The sequence below is a fragment of the Marmota monax genome, unplaced genomic scaffold (assembly GCF_021218885.2).
Source record: "Marmota monax isolate L192 unplaced genomic scaffold, Marmota_monax_Labrador192_F-V1.1 WCK01_AAM20220418_F8-fsc00138, whole genome shotgun sequence".
Classification (NCBI taxonomy): Eukaryota; Metazoa; Chordata; class Mammalia; order Rodentia; family Sciuridae; genus Marmota; species Marmota monax.
In genome coordinates, this window is record NW_026692763.1 from 2774886 (window position 1) to 2790738 (window position 15853).

The 15853-nt window shown below is 47.4% G+C and overlaps 1 protein-coding gene across 3 annotated transcripts in view; it reads left to right on the forward strand.

The window, feature by feature from the left end:
* The window catches only part of Nxn (nucleoredoxin), a 170483-nt gene that overhangs the window by 151498 nt on the left and 3132 nt on the right, over positions 1 to 15853 (forward strand). For 2 of the 3 annotated variants that reach the window (XM_046446895.2, XM_046446894.2), the window contains exons 6-7: positions 11633 to 11812; positions 13683 to 13807. In XM_046446895.2, coding sequence (XP_046302851.1) covers positions 11633 to 11812; positions 13683 to 13807 — 305 coding nt within the window. The remainder of the gene's footprint in view (positions 1 to 11632; positions 11813 to 13682; positions 13808 to 15853) is intronic. The other variant, XM_046446896.2, reaches the window with a different exon arrangement.

A 15853-nucleotide genomic window follows, 5' to 3' on the forward strand; every position in this document is an offset into this window, starting at 1 on the left:
TGTACATACCAGCAGGTGTCTCCGATGTGTGGCTTCCTCTGACTCCCTAACAGAGGCTCCTCAACCACAATCTGGACTCTGTTCTTCCCCTTCCAGCTATGTGTGTGGGTTGTGTACTAGTATGCAAAAAATATGCTTCTGTGATGTGGTTGAGCCTTGGAATATACTCTCCCAGAGGCATCTCAAAGATAGGCCAAGATTGTCAATTTTCCTTCTCCTGCCAGATGTGGGCACTGTGGATCTTCTCCTAGGATATTGTTTTCTGCTTATTTCTTTCCACATTTATTACCACCACCTTATTGCAGGCCACCAACATCCCAGCCCCACTACAGTGGCCTCAATCAGGTTACTTAACCTCTCTTTGTTCAGTAAAATGGGAATATTTCAGTGTGGGGCAAAAGGTAAGCACATTACAAATATTTGTTGGCTAACACAGAGAGGAATAGAAGGAAAATTTTTATTTTATCACCTAAAGAAGATAAACTTTAGAATATAATAATGTTGAAACAAAGGCAACCAACAATATTAGTAACATATATGGCAAAGAATCCATATTCTTTCATAAAGGAAGCGCTTTCTCCAGATACCAGTTTAAAAAGACAAGACAATTTAGTAGAAGATATAAGATATGAAGCAGACAACTTACCCTATATACATTGTCAGTATGGATGTGAAAAATATTCAGCATAATTTCATGATTTACAGATGAGAACACTAAATTTGCATCTATCACATTTGCAAAGAACCATCCCCTAAAAATGATAATCTAATCCCAGTGTAGGGAAAGATAGCAGATGGCTAGTAGGGATATAAATCAAGAGATTTATAGGGATATAAATTTGGAGAGCAATTTGGCAATATATATCAACAGCCTTGAAAATGACTTGTACCCTTAAGTTACTTTTTTTAGGCAGTTTGATAGCCTTAATTTATAAATCCCACTTATAGGAATTTATTCTCAAGAAATTATCCTAGAGCACCCAGTAAAAGCTAAGCTTAATCAGGTGGTAGTTTTGGTTTTATTCTGTTTCATTTGGGTTTTTGGTACTGGGGATTGGCGTTTGAACCCAGGGCCTTGGACATGCTAAATACACTCTCTACCTCTAAACTACACTCCAGCCCCAGGTTTGGGGATTTATTTATTTATTTACTTACTTACTTACTTATTTTAAGATCTTTTGTATACTTCAAATTTCATTATGGGCCACAATTCTTTCTTTGCGTTAGACCTTAGAAACTCAGCTGAACTCTCCCTCTGATTCTCAGTGGTCAGCATGCACATGTTATGGACATAGGAGCCATGGTTATTAGGGGTGGCTCAGACAGCCAGACAGCCAGAAAGCAGGTGGCCATAGTGGAGGAGGAAGAGAATACAGGGATGAATTTCAGAGGCTCATTCATTTGGGGCAGTTTAGGCCCTGGCAGCGTAAGGATGAGAAGTACATATGTGGTCCCAGACTACAAGAGACCCTTAGCTGAGGATCACAAAGCTGATCTGGAAAGACCTGGTCCTTAGGCAAGCAGCAGCCAGACAGCTAAACTGAAAGAATGTCAGATTCCTCTGGAACCCAGCTCCAGCCATGAGTGTTCTTTGCAGCCCAGCCTCATATTGGACCCTTCCTTTTTCTGGTCTGCCGACTCCATGATGTCCATCCCCTGCCATCTGTGATAATCTCTCTTCAGCTTGGAAATATCTACTTTTCCAACTCCCCACCTCCTACTTCCTCATTCTGTGGCTTCCAACTTCTCCCTGGCACAGTGTTGCCTGCCCCTTGTTTCCTCACGGCAGCATTTAATAGAATAAGTTTCAGAGGAAACCCTGGCTTTAGAGCTACTGATCCAGGAAGACTTCCCAGACGAGGTAGTTGTAGAGCAGGGCCTTATAGAATAGGTGGGGTTAGATGAAGGGTTTGGGACATTAGAGACAAAGGTCAAAATAAACCTTTGGACAAATATTTGTAATGTGCTTACTTTTTGCCCCACACTGATACCTCAGGAAAGCCTGAGGTTTGCTGTTGGGGCAGAGCAGAGATGAGGCTGATGAGGCCGTATCACAGAAATATCACAGAAAGCCTGAGGCATCCTTGGACTTGACCATTTTGACATTTATAGACTGGAAGAGAAATCCCTTAGTCAGGTCATCCACTGATATTTCTGGTGGACACACTGAGTCTTACCCTGGAGCTCAGGACTCTGCTGCCAGGTTGTCTAGCCTCACACAGGCCTGCCCTATGGAGAGGGGAGGAGGCCATCTCCCTGCTTCTGCTCCTCCCAGCCTCACATTGTCACCTATGTAAGGGCATGTGAGATGGGACAGGTGGGAGTCTGTCATCCATGAGGCTTATGCAGCTGGTTTCCCAGTGAAGCACAGGTTGTCATTAAGTTCTTGTGCAGTGTTTCACATTGATCTTACCATTCAGAAACCTTCTTCTCACAAGTACAAGTTCAGGCAAGCTTTCATCCCACTAGTTACCAAAGCAGCCTGAAGTGGGCCGCAGGGCTGCTGAGAACATGCCTCTACAGCTCTGCACAGGCTGGACCCGGGTCTAGGGATGCAGAGCAGGGCCAGCTGGAAACTTACCCATGACCACCAACAGAGGTCCCATGGCCACCAACAGAGGTCCCATGGCCATCACATCCTTCCCCTCGTTCCTTTCCCCTCTTCCAGCCGCTTTCCTCAGCGGACCTGTATTAGTGGCAATATAGATAGCTCTCCTGAATTCCGCAAGTGTCCCCCTGTGCCATGAAACTTTCCTGTAACTTCATCAGGTTCCATGTCTTTGAACAGCCCCACCCCCTCTCCTCATTCGCAGTCTCATCCTTACTCTCCAAGCCTCCACCTTTGTTCTAGTTTCTTGCTCTTCGTCTCTTCCATTTTTTCTTTTCTCCCCCCCCCCCCCCCGTATAGTGTTAGAGATTGAACCCAGGGCCTCACACATGTAGGTAGGTCCTCTACTACTGAGCCACACTCCAGCCCCTCCTCCAGCTCCTTTTCACCTCATGATATACTCAGATCTATCTTAGCCATAAAACAAACAAAACAACAACAATCATCACCCACTAAGTGACTAGCTCAGTCTGCTAGGGCTGCCAGGACAAAAGACCACACACTGGGCAGCTTAAACAAGACTTTATTTCTCACAGTCTTGAGGCTGGAGAACCAAGATAAGGTGATAGTAGATTTGTGTCCTGGTGAGAGTTTTCTTCCTGCCTTGCAGATAGCCAGCTTCTCCCTGTGTCCTCATGGCAGAGGAAGAGAGCTTTGATGTCTCTTCTCCTCACAAGGAACCAGCCCTATCAGATCAGGACTTCTCTTCCCTTCTACCCCCTTGATTTTGGGTTTTGCTGTGTTGCTCAGGCTGGTTTTGAACTCCTGGGCTCAAGTAACCTTACTGGCTCAGTAATGTTACTGAGTAGCTGAGTAGCTGGCTGGGATAAGGGCATTTGTCACTCCACCTGGCTTTTGAATTTTTAATTCTATGTATATATTTAGGAAATTGTAGTAGTTTCTTGTTAGGGATCTGTTGAACCCATTTACAAACTTCGAGTTTACTCCTTTAAACATTTCTAACTGATTTATATACTTAAATCTCTTAAAAATATTTAATTGAAGGACAAACAAAATGTTCTTTGGTGTTTGAGTCCATCTACTAACTCCAGTAAATTAGACATAGATATGATGATTCTTAGGTTATCTTAAATGTAGAATTACTGTCACAGGGTCCAACTTAAAAATCTCAAAAGTCTACAGAGTGCACTCCTACAATTCCATTGGCTCACGAGGCTGAGGCAGGAGGATCACAAGTTCAAAGTCAGTCTCAGCAACTTAGCAAGGCCCTAAGCAACTTAGTGAGATTCTGTCTCAAAATAAAAAACAAAGTAAAAAATATAAAGGACTGGAGAGGTGGGTTAGTGTTTAAGCACCCCTAGGTTCAATTTCCAAACAAAACAAAACGCAAGTTTGCATTAAGTTCTCGATAATGTATTTTAATATTGGAATCCTAGGATGGACCTGTTACTCTAACAGACCACATTCTCTTAATTAAATCTAAATCTTGAGTTATATACTAAATGTGCTTGGATTTTTTGATATATAAAAACACAAATGAGTTTGATATTTTCTAAACTTAATTCTAGATCTTCCTAGGTTTGAAAGATGCCCACTTAAGATTATTCCAACTCTTTGAAACTATCTTCTCAGTGCATCAAGTTTGCAAGTAACCAGCTTTCCTGCCCAACCCACAGCCTGTTTATAGTGCCATGTCCTTGCTCTCAATTAGGTTGCTCCTCTCACCTTCAGAGCCCTGGTTTAATTGGTATCACTGCTCTCTCTGGTCTTAGAAGCTGATAGCTCCCCCTACAGGATGCACCATCCCTCCACTGAACGTTGCTTGGCCTCTGTGGATGCCTACAGGTCTGCAGTCTAGCTCTGAATACCTTCAGCCTTGAAGGAGCTGTTTTCTTTCATACTCTATTCTAGGATCACAAAATTGTCAGTTTTTTTTATTGAATCTGAATATTTCTGATCTTTTGTGTAACTCTGTGCTTATAACTTCATGTTTAGATGTAAATGCACACGTGCGTGTACACATGTACAAGCACACACGTACGTAGCAGGCTTCTGGCTCTGTGAGTGTCCAGTCTTCAGCAGATCACACAGGGCTGTCTCTGGGTGAGCGCCTGCTTCCTGTGTGGCTCTTCCTGTGTGCGTGGGGCTCTCATTCCACTTCTCTCTCTCTTCACTTACCATTATGCTTTCTGTTTTTGTTTTGGTACTGGGGATTGAACCCGGGAGATTTTACAACTGGCTACACGCCCAGCCCATTTTATATTTCATTTTAAGACAGGGTCTTGCTACCTTGCTGGTTGAGTTTGCCCCTGGTTGGATGGCACAAATGCCTTGCCGCTGCCAGCTGACTGGTTGCTGTGATTGTTTTGGGTGTCGTGGACCTAGCCCAGGCTGTGTGAACTGGTGGTCTTCACAGGGCTACCCGAGCTCACCGAGGACCTGGCATTTAGTTTCTATTCATTTCCTTTGTATTATGGGCATAGCTGGCTTCCCCTGGGTCTAAGGCCTATCTACTCCCAGGATTTTATGCAGACTGGGGAGTTTGTGGCCTTATAAGCTGTTTAAAAATGCCTTTCTAAGGAAACCATTTAGACACACTTGGCAAAGGGCAAATCCCATTAGCAATTGTCTTAAGTAATCCTGGGGTGTCATAGAACACCCTGTTCTTTGCAGCTCATAGGCTTAGTGTCCCTTCTCTCTTGGGCTAGGGGCTCTAACTGGTTTTGTTTCGTGTGTGCTTGTACATGTGTACACGCTCTAACTGGGGGGGGGGGGGAAGAATAACTTGTGTAGATTGATACAGCAGGAGTAGGAGCCGTTTATTGCAGGACAGGAGCAGTATTTATACATTCCACACAGCTTATCTAATTAGCATAAACTAGATACAGCAGTCAACCAATCAGGAATCTCCACACTTAATGGCTTGCTTTTGTTACTTCTCAAACCACTCCCTCTGGCATTTTGCCAGGCACCATCCAGACTTGTTTACGAACTCTAACATTCCCCTGGCTAAATGCCAGGTGTTATTTTGACTTGTTTACAGACTCTAGCATTTCAGTTTCTCTTTTTTTCTTGCTCCATCCTTCTCCTCCACTCTTTCTTCTCCCTTTCCTTTTTCCTTTCCTTCTATTTCCCTCTTTTTTCCTCTCTCCCTTCCTTTGCCCTCTTTCTTGCCCTTTAAAAAAAAAATGGATTTGAAGCAAAAATCTGTAGATATAAAAAGGACACATTTGGAACTTAGATTTCTTTCTTTCTTTTTTTTTTTCCTATCAGTAGAAGGCAAGCCGCCGATTCTGGGATTTTTTTTTTTTTTTTAAGCTAAATCTCAGTATTCAAAGGGCTGGTGTGGCCTGTCTAGAACTGGCCCCGTCAGCTGCTGAGAGCACGTTGGGGGCAGCCTGGGAAACTACTCAGCGGCCTTGGTGTTCTATTTTGTATGTCGTGTTTAATTGTGAGAACACAGAAAAAGGCAAGTAAGGGCAGAGAATACTGTAATAAACACCCATGGGCCTCCACCACCCCCCCATGGACATTTTTGCTCAGGTATTTAAAATATAAACAAATGGGCTCCTGGCCCTGTGTTCAGTCTGCAGCATCCGAAAGTGATATAAAGAAAACACAAATGAATGGGAGCATTACAGACAAAGGGGAGGGTCCTTTTATTCTCCTTCCTTTCTCTTTCCTCTTCCCTGGGGAAACACTGCCATACATTTAATGTGTAACTTCACAAGCTGTTTCCACATTTTTCCTGCATATATATGAATCCATGAATAATATATAGTTTTGCTTGGTGTGTCGTTTAGGAGCATGCTTAAAATGCTGTCATGCTGAAATATCGTCTTGCAACTTGCTTTTCTCACTTACCAGTGTGTTTTCAAGACTTACTCCTGTTGACCTTTATATCTAGTTCATTTATTTTCAGTTCTGGAAAGTGTTCCATTATATGAATGTACCAGTTGATTTATCTGTTTCACTGCTAATGGGCAGTTGGTTGTTTCTAGATTTTTTTCTAAATTGTTCATGCCTGTCTCCTGGCACAGACACCGCCCTGAGCAGCTTTTGGATCTGTTGGCCCAGTTCAAGTATGTTCAGAACCATCCCTGGGACCTCTTGTGGGTTTCTCTGAGTTTCACCCAAACCAGCTGCTTTCTTCCCCTCCTTAGCTCTCTCAATAAGGGAAAGTTTGGGGGAACCAGTAAGAGGAGAGGAAAAAGGATCTGACAAACAACTGGCAATGATCTGGCTAAGACATGGGCTTGTATTTCATTCTTATCCAACCCTGCTGCCCTTCAGTTCTGATTTTTCATTCTATGTTAATGCATGCATCATGATACCATATAAGAAAACCTAAGCTTGCCTTGTGTGTGCCAGGCCCTGGGTTTGATTGCCAGTATGACAAAACAAAAAAGAAAACCCAAATACATATACAGCTTATCTCGCCCACTCTTCTGCCTTGCTAGCATAACTGTTTCCACTTTTCTGAGTTCTTTTGGTCTCTGTCAGTACACACAGGTACTTATTTGCAGTTGTAACGTACAAGTAGCATATTTTCCTTAACAATATGTTACAAACCATTTCCATGTTGCTACAGTCTTCATAATGACTGTTTTCATGATCACATAGTATTTTTCCCTGCCATGTGCCCTAATCCATGCTTCCTGTCTTAGCATCCGCTTTTCTGTTGATTTCTCCTCCAATTGGGGAATTATTCCAAGTACCCTCAGGTCATGCTGCCATCCAGATGCAAAGAAACCTGGGTTGCAATCCTGTGTGTCTTTCTCCCTCTCCCCAAGGTCCCAGATGATTTCAACTTTTTTGCCCTGTCACCTCCACAAACTCTATCTCTTTAGCAATAGAAAAATAGTCTCAATACACTTAGCTTCAAGATTGTTCTAAATAGTCACAAATAGGCTCCTCCCATGAGGAATAAATGAGCTGGCTTCATAGGCCTCATTGTTCCTTCTTTGTGTTCCCCCCCCCACACACACCTGGTTGAACTGAGGATTGAACACTGAGGTGTTCTGCCACTGAGCTTTATCCCCAGCCCTTTATATTTTTTGAGACAGGATCTCATGAAGTTGCTGAGGCTGGCCTTAAACTTGCCATCCTCCTGCCACAGCTTCCCAAGTACTGGGATTACAGGCTTCTTAGGAACCGCTTGAGGTCCAGCCCAGCTCCCTAAGGCTAGGAGCTTGGACCTGAGCCCTCTTTAGGAAGATAACCTGTTTGTTCTAAGCCTGAAACTTAAGTTTGAGTTGGCACAAATAAAAGAGCACCAACCCCATGCATGACAGGCATCACTGTTCCTGAGACTCTTGAGAGCTTGTTTGGAGGTTCTAGCAAGGGAGCGCAGCTACTCATATACCCTTGACCGAAGAATGGTCCTCCTCTATCGGGGAAGGTCATCCTCTTTGATCCAGCACGCAGCTTCGGGAGGGACGCACATGGAGTGGTGAGGGAGGAAGGGGACACCCGCCTAGCCAGCCAGATCAGCCGAATCAACCCTGGCGATCAATGGGGTGACAGATGTCGCAGCCAGATAGCTTTCACATCCTATTCCTGGGACTCTTGCTGTAGTATTGACATTGTCTCTCTTCTGTTCTTCAGATAACTTCCCCAGCCCAGCCTGAGGGTTCTTTGCTTTCAGTAGAACAAGGCACCAGTTCTCTACACCTCCACTTCTCAAATCATCAGTTTAGAGATGGCATTTTAAAAAATGAACTGATTTACAATAATAGCCAATACTTAATGGAGCACTTACTATATACATGATCTTCTGCTAGAAAAATTTTTACATTTAAATCTTGTTTATTCCTCCCCACAACAATTAAGACAAAATTATGCCATTATCTGCATTTGATAGCTGTGGAAATGAGGCTCAAAGAAATTAAAGGACTTGCCTGATCTTCCTTAGAGTCTCAACTGTCCTTTCCCTCAACATCCCAGCCATCCAGGCTGGGAACAACAAGCCCTAGCTAAGCAGCAATGAGTTGTCCATTTTTCATTCCCTTGCAAGAAGCTCCTTGATGGTGTGGAAGATGTTTTGTTTAATGCCATCAATTAGAAGTTTGCCATTCCTTGTAAGTTCCTGTTGAGGTGTTGTCTTACTTTCTCTTGAGAAGTCTTGACTTTAGAGAACCTACTTCAGGGACTGCATGATGGAGAAGCAATTTCAGCCTCTTTCCCTACTGTTTTGGAAGGAAGACAGGAGGGAAGAAGGTGGTACGCGAAGCTGCTTCTACAGGGACTCTTCCTGGTCCTAGTTAGGAGAGTCCCCATGCAGGTGCTAGAAGAATCCTCAGCAAAGGCAGTGGCCTGACAGAGAACTGCAGCTTTTGCAACAGGCAGACAGGGTTCCTGTCCCAGCAAGACCACTGATTAGCTGGGTGACAGTGGATAGGCCACTTGACTATCCATAAGTCAGGGATAGTGGTTCTCCCTGCAGTCACCTGTTATGACGATTAAGTGAGGTAGCATCTGTGTCCTGCCTGGCACAGAGCAGACACTCCACACAGGCGAGTTCCCTTTTCTAGACCTCTGATTCAGCATCAGAGGAAAGCACACTCTTCTGGCTATAGGGCCAAAACCAGAGGTCAGTTGAAGGGGACCAGCCAGGCACAGTGGGCGTGGATTTTTTCCCCATCCATGTGCCAAACACAGGGGTTTCTCTGGGTCAGAGACTGACTATAGATATTTTACTGAGTGAGTTTCTGTTTATGTACCACAGTCACATGCCTGACACTGTCTTGTCCCTGTGTACCTCATTGTCTAGGGTTTTTAGACATAGGCTTTCGTGCTCTAATTACCAACATGAAGGGATTTTGCTTGTGCATGGCCAAGGGGAAGAGGTGGGGAGACCCAGGCCCAGAGGATCTGGCCCTTCGTGGAATCAGCAGGAGATTCACCAGCAACCAGCTGGAGCTCTGTGCTTTTGTTCCTCATGGGTGTGGACCCAAGAGACTTTGGCTATGACAACAAAGAAGGCCCCTTACCATAGTCCCTCAGAGTGGCTGAGGCTCTGACCCGGGAATTGGCCTGCTTGACCAGCAATCTTCCCTTTTCTCCTTCCTTATCCATTCTCTGTGCCTGCCTGTGCTCCGCAGACCAGCTCTACATCTTGAGTGCAGGCTACGAACTGGCCAGCTGATGTGTCTAATGATAGCCGTGGATGGCTCTGGTGTGACCCAGTGCTTATAACCGCCCGATTTCAGAAACACAGTAGCTTGATTAAAAGCCAAGGCTTTTTTGAGATTGCAGTGTGGCAATGTGGAAGACTCATCTGTAGCTGGCTGGCCCCAAGTAGCCCACAGCCCTGGGCCCCCTTCAGGCCTCTGACTCAAGTCCAGGTCCTGATCCCCAGGGATGAAGACACACCTGACATGGGGCCCAGCCTCGAGGGGAAAGCGCAGCTAACAGTATGAGGCTGGAAATGCCTGGACTCATGCTCAGGAGTCCTCTTCATCACCAGTGCATCTTCAAAGTCCCTGAGGAGACGCTGTGTGTCTGTGTGTGATGTGATGGGAATGGCAGTCCTCAGGAGCCCATTTCTCTCTGGACCTCTCCCCTAACACACCCAGCCACTTATCTAATAGTTAGAACATAATGGTTTCGTTTATTCCTTTTGAAGATGGGCCCACCGCTGCATGCCCGCTGGGCTGGCTGCCGCTGCAGGTTACAAAGCACCAAGGCCATATTTCTGGTACTTCGGTGTTCCCCCCATAGAGAAGTAAAATGTCAGTGGAGCAAATTACTGACCAAATACTTAGCAATCTATAAATATTAAATTGCTCTGGCTTTCATATAAAATTCAAGCTCTGGTCTGCCGTGGAGGAGAGGCACCTGGATAGCTCCAAAGGAGAGGGGACCAACTGCCAATGGAGAGACACATGTCCTCAAAGGACAGGGCCAAGGCTGACTCTGTGGTTGGTGGGGGTAGCCCCGGCTGGAGGAGAATGGGGGTGGTGGCAAACTTAGAGGTGACCATAACTCAGGATGGGTTTTCTCTAAGTGCTCACTTGAGGCTTTGTGTGTGTGTTGGGCCGGGGGCGGGGGGTAGTGGTGGTGGTTGTTGCCGACGAACTGCAATACATTTATTTTTTAAAAATATACATATATTTATTTTAGTTGTAAATGGACCTTTATTTTATTTATTTATATGTGGTGCTGAGACTCGAACCCAGGGCCTCCTACATGCTAGGCAAGCACTGTTCCACTGAGCCACAATCAGAGCCCCTGCAATGCATTTCTTATTCCAGCCCAAGACTCCCATGCACTGCTCCCTCTGGGGACTGTCTCTCTCAGAGCATGTATCAGAGCCTCCACAGGCAGCAGGGCTGGGACTGGAGAGTGGGGGCCACAAAAGGCCAGGGCTGGCAGCATGGCTTCTCTTCCTCCCTCACTTGTGTGGCTACAGCCTTGGCCGTAGGCTCCTCCCCTGCTCACTGTGGTGCCCCCCCCCCCCCACTGCCCGTGTGAGGACTCTGCTCCATCTGTTGCTTAGTGCTGCGTGTGCGTCTATGGCAGGGGTGCCATGTGGGAGCGTGTGTGAGTTCTAACATCATCTCGGTCAGCTTTAGACTCCCTGCAAGTGCGGAGGTCTCCTGTGCCATTAGGGTCACTTTAGGATGCCACCAATGATCAGCTGCTCTCATGTGCCAAGACCCTGTACTAATATTTTTGCTTCTGTTTTGCGGTGCTGGAGGTTGAACCCAGGGCCTTGTGTGTGCCAGGGAAGCACTCCACCACTGAGCTCCTCCCCGGGGCATGTGCCTAATTCTTTACATGCTCTTGATGGAACCAGAAAAGGTAGGAACCACAACACCTTTACCACATTGCAACTGAGGACACTGAGGCCTAGACAGGCTGGTGACTTATCAGTGTTTTATGGAGAGGTTCCAGGCAGAACCACAGCAGTTCTGTAGCCATTTAGTGGCTGACCTGAGGCTTTCCAGCTTGGGGACCCAGATTCTTAACTCTGAGACTGCATTGTGTCTCCAGACACACCTCCTCTCCCAGGCCAGTGGCCAAGCTAGTGTGAACTCTGTCTCTCTCTCTCTCTTGCAGGCATCCCCACGCTCATTGTGTTGGACCCACAGGGGGAGGTGATCACCCGGCAGGGACGGGTGGAGGTGCTCAATGATGAGGACTGCAGGGAGTTTCCATGGCACCCCAAACCCGTGCTGGAGCTCTCTGACTCCAACGCTGTGCAGCTCAACGAGGGGCCCTGCCTCGTCCTTTTTGTAGGTACGGAGCTCAGTGGCGGGACAGAGGGAGATGGGCCAGAATGGATCTCACTGGGGGTGGTGCCTGTCCCTGAAGCCTCTTTGCTGCCCCAGGCTGAGCCCAGGCCTTTGTCTCTCCCTACCAGCCTTGCTTTTGACCCCAATGATTTATTCATGGCTCTTCCCCTGTGGGAGGTGGTCTAGGACGGCTGCTGTGCTTTCCTCCGTAGCTGCTTGGGCTGCCAGCTGGGCAGAATAGGTCAGGCCAGGAGGATGCCCCTACTCCCACCCCCTAAGAAAGAGGCGGGGCTGTCTGCACTGCAGCTGCAGGAGGCTGGGCCCCCTTGAGCCTGGCTCACTCCCACCTGCTTCTGTGTTCCTCTGTGCTCTGAGGAACTGCTAACAGCAGGCTGTTAGAGCCAGCCCAGGGCAGTGTTCTTGGCTCTCTCTTTTCCCTGTAGCCAAATGCAACTCTCATTTGGGTGCTGTGCTCAGCCTGGGCAAGAGGCAGAGAAACATTCACGTGAGGTCTCTGCAGCCTTTTGGGATGACCCAGGTTGCTTCTGCAAACTAAGCAACTGCTGGCCAAGAGCCACCTTCCCCTCGGCCTAAGGACTTGTTGCTCCCCTCCAGATGAACTGCCGTATTAGGACATGGCTGAGATGTGCCATATCTGCTTCACCGAGGGTCAGGGAGTATATTCCTCATCCTCCAGATTCTCTGAAGTCTGGTTTAGGGGCTCTCAGGAGGGAAGCCAATAAGCAGACCTGAAGGAATTCTTAAGCCAACTGACTTGTAGCCTGGGTCAGAGTTGTGGGGATGGTGCCCGCCTGGAGAGAGGTGGCCTTGGAAAAGGGCCTGCTGCAGGCATACATACAACATCTGTGGCCAGTTAGAAAACAATTCTGAACCCAGGATGAATTAGGAACCTCAGGACCATCTGCAGCAATGTGGAAAGGGTCATAGAGAGGCAAAGCAAACTAAATGGAGATCCAGAGTGTGTCCTGCTCTCTCTGCACACCACAAACTTATCATGTGGTGTAGCATGTATGAATGGAATCCCTCCACCACTGAAGCCTACTTTTATCACTTGGGGATACTGCCTTTGCTCTTGGCTACAGGTTTCAGCAGCTTGAGCCCTGGGACCCTCTACATGGCCACTTCCAGTCTGTGTTCTCCCATGTAGCCAGTCTTCCCCTTCCAGGAGAGTCTGGCTGTTCGCTGTGGAGGTGGCATCACAGCAGCTGTGGTACCCTCACCCCAGCACCATGAAACCCACTAAAGAAATCACAGTCCTCAACCTCAACTGTACCACCACTTCTGCCATTTTCACTGGGAATCTGGAAGTTCCCAGGTCATGGCTTCTGGTTCTGTGATTGAGAAGAAAACTACCAGATACTTCAGGTCCTGGCTTAGAGGAAACCCAGCTTTTAAAGAATTCAGTGAAGGAGCTGGGGTTGTGGCTCAGCGGTAGAGCGCTCGCCTTGTACACGAGAGACCTTGGGTTTGATCCTCAGCATCGAATACAAATAAATTAATAAAATAAAGGTATAAAAAAAAGAAGAAGAAAAAAAGGCTTAAAAAAAAAGAATTCAATGAAAAGCATTGTCTGGCTGGGGCATTGTGTCACTCAGTGAGGCTAATTGTTCCTGGTGAGCCCTGTGCAGTAGAGCTCTGTTAGAGCCTGCTTTGCTGCTAGTACGTGTGTGTGTGCGCATATATGTGTGCATGTGTGTAGGCCCACTCATGCACACGGAAAGTTATATTTATGTCTAAGAGGAGGTTCTTTTCCATTCAGAGGCTGTTTAGATGGGTGTTTCTCCAGCTCCCCAGGCCTTTGGGGGTGGTAGGTGACAAGCCAGAGTTTGTTGTTTCTTTTTCCCCCATCACAGATTCTGAGGATGATGGAGAATCTGAGGCAGCCAAACAACTGATTCAGCCAATAGCTGAGAAGATCATCGCCAAGTACAAAGCCAAAGAGGAGGAGGCACCACTTCTATTCTTTGTGGCTGGGGAGGTGAGTGTGGAGAGAGGATATGGCCCTGGCTCTCTTAGCTGGGGACTTTTAGGATATAATAGTGGCCTCTAGGAAGTTTGAGGGGACCTCTGGGACCAAGCTGATTATGCCACAGACCAATGTGGAAGAAAAGACATGTCATTAGACATGGAAAACCATTTCCTACCCCTGCTGCTTCCTTTTCCCCTCCTTTTTGCAACAGTACCAAGCCCTCTCAGGGCCGCTGCCACACAGGCTGCTGGGGAGAACAGCTGCCAAAAACTTTCACAATCCACCCTCTCTCCGGTGGTGCTTGGTCAGAACCATGCCCTGGGTGCTTTATAAAGTGTGGACTGGTTTAGGTTCTCTGCACCAGCCTGCAAAATGAGCTTAGCTCTTTACTGGGATTCTGGTTTTGGCCGTAGTTGGGAGTACAGTTAGTTACCAGCCAGCCCAGGAAGAGGATCAAGTTTGGAAACTGTTGTCATCCCCAATCCCTTTCAACCAAGGCCTGGCCCTTGAAGGCCCCCACAGTTTGGACCAACAGGGAACTTTTCCCAGGGTTAGAAGGGAGCCCTGGAGAGGAGGGAACCTCCAACCCGCTAGCCGCTTCGTTCAGTAAGATGGACATGTGTGCATGCACAGTGCGCAGGCGTCTATCCCACAGGATCCCCTTCTGCGCATGCTCATGGCATCCCACCCCGGTGCCCCCTGAAAAAGTCATTGACACTTGGTTAGACTACCCCTGCCTCCTTCGTTCACCCATCTGTACCTCTAGTTGGTAGGAGCCCACACGCTCATTTCACGCTGTTTGGATCCCAGGATCCCAGGAGAGGCTGGAGAAGACAGGCAGCAGCCAGACACCCTGAGCCACCCATTCATCACTTCCTCAATAGCTGCCCCTGCAGGCCCTAGAGGGCCCCTCGCAGGCAGCTCAAGTCGCCCTGCCCAACCCTGGGATGGAAAGGAACAAAGAGGGTTCACAGGCCCTGGGGCTCACTAGCGCTGCACACAAAGCGCCCAGCGAGGCTGCTCTGCATTTATTAAACTCTAACCCCACAGAATGGCTCCGAAGAAAAGATGGGTGCAGAACAGAAAGGGCTGAGTCCCTGTGGGCGGGGCTTTAGAAAGTGGCTGAAAAGGGGCCTTTACGGAAACCCAGGCACTGGGCCAAGTGCTTCACCTGCTTGTTTCCTTTGTACCTCACCTCTCTGCCTGGGAACATAATCATCGTCCTGTCTCACAGAGGAATAAAGTAAGGCTCCAGCCAGATGAAGGGTTGCCCTGAAACTGCTCCCTGGGCTCTCTCTGAGAGGGCTGGGGTTGCTGGCCTTTGGTTTACCCTCACAGAAGCTCCATGTGTTAGGAACCTCTGTCAAATCCATTTTGTTAAATACATTTGACAGGGGCTAGGACCTGGGCTGGAAGTTCTTGCCAGGGTCACATAGGAAGTAGGTAGTGAGGGAGGGAACTGAAATGAGATTACCGTGACTCCAGGAACAGTGCTCTTCCTCTTTCTGTCCATGTGTTCTGACAAATGGACCTGCTCATGCCCAGAGGAAGGAGGCTCCCTGGACCCGAAAACTGGACAGAGGCATCTGAGTCATCTGCGGCTTTTGTCCCCACCTGGCTGCATGTTCTTCCTGTGCATTTCACGTGGGCTTCTGGCCTTTTGGGCTTTCCAGGTTCCAGTTCTCTGTCCTTAGGCTCAGAAGCAAGGCAGCATGGAAGGAAGGGGGCCAGGCAGAGGAAGATGGAACATCGAGCATTGACTGAGCCCAGGACTTTGTCTCAATCATATCCCTGTGGCAGGCAAAAGTTATCCCCTCTGAAACCCTGGTGGACATTAAAATTCATCCATGTGGTTTGATTGGAGGGATCCAGGGAGGGCAAGCAGTGGAACGCTTGGCTTGTGCAGGCCTCCTAATGGGAATGAGACATAAATTATTTGTCCAGGTGTCTCCCTTTATTTATCATGAAGACTTTTTACTAACTCACATGAAGGGCCTGAATTGGGGGAAGAGTGCCTGAGAAATTGAATCACACAGCATTGCTGGGAAGTGCATG